The 7,834-nt window shown below is 45.2% G+C and overlaps 1 protein-coding gene across 2 annotated transcripts in view; it reads left to right on the forward strand.

The window, feature by feature from the left end:
• Position 1: 1 nt before the first annotated feature.
• TBC1D25 (TBC1 domain family member 25) overlaps positions 2-7,834 on the forward strand; it is a 14,250-nt gene continuing 6,417 nt past the window's right edge. The window contains exons 1-3 of one of the 2 annotated variants that reach the window (XM_007450872.1): positions 2-245; positions 1,827-1,936; positions 2,900-3,054. In XM_007450872.1, the coding sequence (XP_007450934.1) occupies positions 129-245; positions 1,827-1,936; positions 2,900-3,054 (382 nt within the window). In that variant the 5' untranslated portion in view covers positions 2-128. Of the gene's footprint in view, positions 258-1,826; positions 1,937-2,899; positions 3,055-7,834 lie in introns of both variants that reach the window. The other variant, XM_007450871.1, reaches the window with a different exon arrangement.

The following is a 7,834-nucleotide window of genomic DNA, read 5'->3' on the forward strand; positions in this document are numbered from 1 at the left end:
TAGGGTCCCGTGGCGCCCTCTGCGCCTGCGCCCGGGCGCAAGGTGGGGCCGCAGGCGCTCGCATTCTGGGGTGTGCGCAAGGGTAGGGGGCAACGGTCAGCTGTCACCCGGAGGCGGGTGGTGGAGGGATGGCGACGGCCTCTGGATCCTCGGACTTGGCCGGCTCTGGAGCGCCCCCGCCTGGTGGGGGAGCCCAAGCGGCAGCTGAGGAGGAAGAGCGAGAGGTGGTGCGGGTCCGAGTCAAGGTGAGGCTGGCGGCCCGTCGTCCAGCCCGCCCCGAGCTCCCGGGGGAAGGGAAGGCGGTGGCTGTCCTAGGCTGGAAGGCGGGACCTGAGAATTGGGGTGTTCCGTGAGGGGCGAGGCTTGAGGGCAGAGTGATGGTGGCGTGAGTGGAGGGTGGGGGAGAGGCTGGACCTGGGAATGCGAGGGCAGGGCATGGGGCGTGAGGACTGCAAATGGAAAGGTAGAGGCCTCTGGAATGGGTGGGTGGAGATTGTGGGTAGAGAGGAGGGGCTATAGGGCTGGAAGAGGGTCTTTAATAGTTGAGTAGGGCCTTGAGAAATTAGGGAGGCTGTTGCTGTCTGAAAAGGAACCTCTGACATCAGTCAACATATGTGTTGAGAGTGCACTTTTGTGCAAGTCCCCACCCTGGATGAGCGGACATACTCGTCGGGGAGACAAACGCTTCAGACCACTGGTAAATGTCATGGGGAAATAACGAAAAAGGTTCGGAACTAGGGAGTTACTTCAGCCAAGGTCGTACAGGGAAATCTCCAGAGAGGTACTGAAGGAGCAGAGACGCAAATAAAAAGGAGTCAGGCATGTGCATATCAGGGGGGAAGAGTGTTCTAGACAGAGGGAACAGCAAGGGCAAAGGCTGGGAGGTGGGGATGAGCTTGGCATGTTCCCTTAGGTTCCCATGTTTCTGGATCCCAGAGAGTGAGGGGAAGAGTGGTAGGAGGTGAATCGGAGAGGTAAGAGAGGGGCAGATTGTGAAGGGTCTTTGGCATGTACTCTTGAGTAAGAAAGCTGTTGCAGTAGTTCCAGCAGGCAGTCAGTGACGGTAGCTCAGACTAGGGTGGTGGCACTGGTGGTGATGAGAAGAAGGTAGATTCTGGTGAGAAGTAAACAGATCACTTCAGTGTAATAGAGGAAGCTCAAAGGTAGAGGTTTGGGAGTTCAGAAAAGAGAAGATGCCTGAGCTGTGAGTGAGCCAGCTGAAGAAAGTGGGGAGGACGTACCAGACTGGGGGATCTGCATAAGCAAAGGCCTGGAGCCAGAATGTGTTCAGAGTATAACTTCCAGGAGTTTGGTAGTACCAGAGTGTAAAGTTCAAAAAAGCTGACTGGAGAGAGGCTGGCTGGGGTCCTACAGGCCCACCTGTTGGCGATCCTGGGGTTCCCTTTGAAGAGATTTAAGCAGGGGAGTGTTGTAGATAGATGTGCTAGATTGGTTGCAGCGCGGAGGGCTGGTTTAGTGAGGGCCAGACTGGACATGGTGATCCAGGCAACCATCATTGAGGGGATGTAGGAGAAGGATTGGGTGCCTGGACTATTGCAGTAGCCCCCTCACTGGAACACTCCTTTCTCCTTTGTCCCCCACAGACTGTTCATGGAGCAGCCAGAAGGATCCTGTTAAATCCTGAGTCAGACCACATCCCTCCTCTGCTCAGAACCCTCCCAAGCCTCCCCCACCCTCCACTCAGAGCAAAAACAACAGTTCTCCCCATGGCTCAGAACTCCCGCCTTGATCTGGTCCCTGCCACTCACTCCATGTCAGCATGGTGATGTGACCCCTGATGGCCTACCCCTGTCTTCTCTCCCCAGAAATGTGAGAACTTCTTGCCAGCTGAGTTTCGCTCTTTTGCTGTGGACCCCCAGATCACCTCACTCGATGTGTTACAGCACATCCTCATCCGAGCCTTTGACTTGAACGGGTGAGTAACGGGGTGCTGGGGAAAGCCAGTGGGCCACCCACCTCGACAGCGGTTGTTTGGCATTTTTATTGTTGTTGTTTGGTAAAGGGGGAGGTTGTTTTCTTATTATTATTACTATTATTATTATTATTATTAAAATAATTCCACAGTGAACAAACAGCCACATACATACCTTGGAATATTTGGGGAAATCTAGTCATAGGAGTAATATTGCTGAGTTAAACGGTGTATGCTTTTTTTAAATTTCAACAGATGTTTCCAAAATGTTCTCCAGGTAGGTATTACCAGTTTACAGTCTCACCAGCAGCCCATAAAATTCCTGTTTCCCTCACACCCTCACAAACACTGGCTACTAGAAAACATTGGAAAATTTGCCAACCTGATAGATGAAAAGTAGTGTCTCTTGGATGCAGGTGTGATGGTTATTTTGTTGTCGTTGTTATTTTGGACGAATGCACATGGTAACAAACTCAAATAATACAAAAGTGATGGGTATTTAGGATGTTTCTATGGTTACAATAGTTATCACACAACATACTTCTTTGCATAGTTGCACCAGTGTATCTGAAGAACAAATTCTTAGTTGTTATTTGACTTTTTGTGCATAAACATTTTTTGTTGTGAAAAATAACAAACATACAGATTGCTTTTTTTTTATGCACGAGGCTGCTTTCTTCCCACTTCTATCCCTCAGCTACTCTGTTACCCTCCCTAGAGGGGACCACATTACCAGTTTCCAATGTGCTCTCCAGATACAAGCAGGTGTGTATCTGCTTCTGTTTGTGAAACAAAATAGAAAAAAATGATGTGACCTCAGGCAGCCTGAAATCCTTGGCACAGTGCCCAGCACACAGTAGGAAGTTGTTTTCACAACCATCTATCCTCCTCGGCTTCTTTTGGAAACTGTCCCTGAGGCCTTCAGGGCACTGGGGCACTGAAAGCTGCCATGTGTCCTCTGTCCAGGAAGAAGAATTTTGGTATCAGCTACCTGGGCCGGGATCGGCTGGGGCAGGAAGCTTATCTCTCACTCCTATCTGACTGGGACCTCAGCACGGCCTTCGCCACCGCCTCCAAACCTTACCTGCAGTTGCGTGTAGATATTCGGCCCACTGAGGATAGTGAGTACCTGGTGCCTCACGGGCACTGCTCTGGGATGCCCCCCTTTCCCCATGGGATGACTCCACTCCTCACAATGCACTCCCTCACAGTGGGCTAGGGAGCAAGGAATCCTGGGTCCAAATCCTGGCTTGGCCACTGGCCCTCAATTTCTTTATCTGTAAAGTAGAGATAATGGTATCTTAGGGCCATCATGATGATTAAACAGGGAAATTCATGTAAAAAACCTGGAAAGGTGCATGGCTGCATAGTGAATGCTCAAAAAGTATTAGCTCTAATAACAGTAATGATCACATTTATTATAGCATATAATGTAGTAATATATAATTGTACAATGCAATATAATAATAGAGCTACAGTATTATATGTTTCAGTTATAATAATATTGTGAATATAACAATGCTGATTATAGTCATGGTAATTGTATTTATTCATTCACTCACCATGCACTCATATTCATTTGTTTGTTCCTTTTATCTCTCAGCCACTTCCAGTCTTCTCATATTTGTTCCCCTAGTCTTACCTGTACTGGTCCCTGAGAGCCCACAGATAAATTAAGACACGGTCCCCAAAATTTAATTATGGAGCATACATTAGAAAATAATAGTGTGTCAGTGTTAAAGTTCCTGGGTATGGTAACAGTATCATGGTTATAGAAGGAAAACAATATCCTTGTTCTCGGGAAAAACACAGTTAAGTATTAAGGGGTAAAGCATCATGATATCTACAAATAATTCAGCAAAAAAATATACAATGGAATATTACTCAGCCATAAAAAGAAACGAAATTGAGTTATTTGTAGTGAGGTGGATGGACCTAGAGTCTGTCATACAGAGTGAAGTAAGTCAGAAAGAGAAAAACAAATACCATATGCTAACACATATATATGGAATCTAAGGGGAGAAAAAAGGTAGGGGTAAGACGGGAATAAAGACACAGACCTACTAGAGCATGGACTTGAGGATATGGGGAGGGGGAAGGGTAAGCTGTGACAAAGTGAGAGAGTGGCATGGACATATATACACTACCAAACGTAAAATAGATAGCTAGTGGGAAGCAGCCACATGGCACAGGGATATCAGCTCGGTGCTTTGTGACCACCTAGAGGGGTGGGATAGGGAGGGTGTGAGGGAGGGAGACGCAAGAGGGAAAAGATATGGGAACATATGTATATGTATAACTGATTCGCTTTGTTATAAAGCAGAAACTAACATACCATTGTAAAGCAATTATACTCCAATAAAGATGTTAAAAAAATAAAAAAATTTTAAAAATGTATATATATATGGAGAGAGCAAGATGAAGCAAATGTGGCAAAATGTGAACAGTTGGGGGAGCTAGATGAAGGACATATGGATGGTCAATGTATTCATCTTTTAACTTTGTCATAGATTTGAAATTTTTTAAAATAAAAAGTTGTGGAGTGGAAGACACGGTTCCCAGCCTCGGGGAATTCACAGTGCCTATTTGGGGTGACTGAGGCATTTTATGTTACTTTATTTATTTATTTTTAATATTTATTTATTTATTTGGTTGTGCCAGGTCTTAGTTGCGGCTCGCGGGCTCCTTAGTTGCGGGCATGCATGTGGGATCTAGTTCCCTGACCAGGAATCGAACCCAGGTCCCCTGCATTGGGGGCACAGAGTCTTAACTACCGAGCCACCAGGGAAGTCCTGAGGCATTTTATTGATGTCATAATAACATATAAATAGCTAACATGTGTCGAACACTTGGGGCCATTCTGCACACATAATGTTTATTCATTGGATTGTCAAAAGAATCCTACAGGGTAGGGACAATCGTTATCCCCATTTTATAAATGGGGAAACTGAGGCTCTTAGAGGGGACAGGACTTGTCCATGTGACACAGACAGTAAGTGGAGGAGCAGGATTTGAACCCAGGTGGTGGCTGAACTGTCTTCAGAGTCCTTGCTTTTAACCATTTAACTCTACAAAATGTGGGGCTTGTTAAGAAAAAGAAACTAGAGAAAAAGATAGGCACAGAGAGAGAGAGAGAGAGAGAGCAACAAGAGTCAGAGGGAAAGATAGTGACAGAGACAGGCAGAGAGACAAATGGGAAAAGACAGGTAGCCAGAGACACAGGAACCTCTGCACTGAGCAGCCCTGTGTGCTACTATGTGTCAGTCACTTAGCTAAGTCCCCAAGCCTCCATTTCCTCACCTATAAAATAGACACAATAGCACTATTTCAGTAAAGAAATAAAATCTGCCCCACTAATAAACATGTGAAGAAAACCCCAACTGCACAAGAACTGAGAGGAATGCAAATTACACAGAGAGACACACACCCATCAGTTTGGCAAAAGGACATTTAAAAGTTACCTTTTTAAAGAGAATCAACTTTCCAGTTACTGATGAGTTAGTTCTATTCCTACCATTGTCTTGTTTCCCAAACTCCTGCAAATACACGAGTTTGTTTCTGAATTCCTGATCCCCTTACACTGATCTCTTTGTTCAACCCTAAGCCAATTCTATGTTGTTTTAATCATGTAGCTTTATGATATGTTTTAATGTTCTCCTTTTAAAATTTTTTCTTGAATATTCTCACGCACTTACTGTTCTTTTTTTTTTAATTATTATTTTTTTTTGTATGCGTTGGGTCTTGGTTGCTATGCACGGGCTTTCTCTAGTTGCGGCAAGCAGGGGCTACTCTTCATTGTGGTGCATGGGCTTCTCATTGTGGTGGCTTCTCTTGTTGCAGAGCATGGGCTCTAGGGTGCGTGGGCTTCAGTAGTTGTGGCACGCAGGCTCAGTAGTTGTAGCGCACAGGTTTAGTTGCTCCGTGGCATGTGGAATCTTCCCAGACCAGGGCTTGAACCCATGTCCCCTGCACTGGCAGGTGGATTCTTAACCACTGCACCACCAGGGAAGTCCCACTGTTCTTTTCATTTAATAGAATTAGCTTATCATTTCATTAAAATCCTGATGGGAATTTGATTGGGGCTGCTTTTGGGGGGGGGGGGGCTGTGCCACACAGCTTGCAGGATCTTAGTTCCCTGACCAGGAATGGAACCAAGTGAACCTGGGCCCACGGCAGTGAAAGTGCCAAGTCCTAACCACTGGACCGCCAGAGAATTCCCTGGAGTTGCATTTTGTAATGAAACTATTTTTTTTTTTTTTAGCCACACCACGTGGCTTGTGGGATCTTAGTTCCCCGACCAGGGAGTGAACCCAGGCCCTCCATAGTGAAAGCACAGAGTCCTAACCACCGGACCGCCAGGGAATTCCCTAATGAAACTAATCCTTAATTATCCAGTAAATACATTCTCATTATAAATAATGCTGAAGTTTCCTGGAACCAGCGTGCCTAATCTTTTTTTTTAAATTTATTTATTTTATTTATTTTATTTTTGGCTGCATCGGGTCTTCATTGCTGCACGCGAGCTTTTCTGTGGTTGCTGCGAGCAGGGGCTACTCTTCGTTGCAGTGCGCGGGCTTCTCATTGTGGTGGCTTCTCTTGTTGGGAGCACGGGCTCTGGGCGCACGGGCTTCAGTAGTTATGGCACACGGGCTCAGTAGTTGTGGCTTGTGAGCTCTAGAGTGCAGACTCAGTAGTTGTGGCTCATGGGCTTAGTTGCTCCGCGGCATGTGGGATCTTCCCGGACCAGGGCTCAAACCTGTGTCTCCTGCATTGTCAGGCGGATTCTTAACCACTGCATCACCAGGGAAGCCCCCACTGTGCCTAATCTTGTTCTCCTACCCTTTTGCCCTGCAGGAGCTACTTTGATCAGTTTGATGTGTAACCTTACAGGTCCTTTATTTATTCACACACACATACACACAGACAAATTAATCTACATATAGAGATACGTAAGTATATTCATATTTGTATATATACACAGACGGTATGTGTTTAACATTAATGGTATCATGCTATACATTAATAGGTAAGTAAGGGTTCCCTGGTGGCGCAGTGGTTGAGAGTCCACCTGCCGATGCAGGGGACACGGGTTCGTGCCCCGGTCTGGGAAGATCCCACATGCCACGGAGCGGCTGGGCCCGTCAGCCGTGGCCGCTGAGCCTGCGCGTCTGGAGCCTGTGCTCCGCAACGGGAGAGGCCACAACAGTGAGAGGCCCGCGTACCGCAAAAAAAAAAAAAAAAAAAAAAGGTAAGTAAGTGTCCAATCGATGGAGCTGTTACAAATATTATTAATGGAATTCTTGGGATCATGTTCATGACTGTGAAAGCAACAGGCATGTTGTGACCACTTAGATGGCCCAGTCCCTCTTTCAGGGAAGAAGTCAGTTTCTGTCACCTCTACAGTTGGAAGATTACCAAGCCTAGACCATCAACCAATCTGTGCATTTGTGTTATGAATCCTCTTTCTGTCATATGTATTGTAGATATTTTTTTCCAAGCTTATCTTTTTGTTTTATGGCTTTGTTTATGGTGCTTTTTTGATCCTATCAAAAACTAAAATATGTATGCAGTCTTATACATATATCTGTCTTTTTCTTTATGATTTCTGAATTTCTCCTTACTTTGGAACATCCTCCCCATCCACAAGCTTATACAAATATTCTCTTACATTTTCTTTTAATATGCTTATTATTTTCTTTTCTACGTATAAATCTCTGTCAGCATTGTGATTAGTAGACCTAGCTTTAAAAAAAAAATTCCAGACAAACAGGTATGTCGGCATCATTTATTAAATAACCACTTTCTCTACACTGATTTGAAATGCCACTTTTTATTATTATTTTTTTTTTAAGTCTTTACTGAATTTGTTACAATACTGTTTCTGTTTTTTTTTTTTTTTTT

The sequence above is a fragment of the Lipotes vexillifer genome, unplaced genomic scaffold (genome assembly GCF_000442215.2).
Source record: "Lipotes vexillifer unplaced genomic scaffold, Lipotes_vexillifer_v1.1 scaffold129, whole genome shotgun sequence".
NCBI classification, from domain to species: Eukaryota; Metazoa; Chordata; class Mammalia; order Artiodactyla; family Lipotidae; genus Lipotes; species Lipotes vexillifer.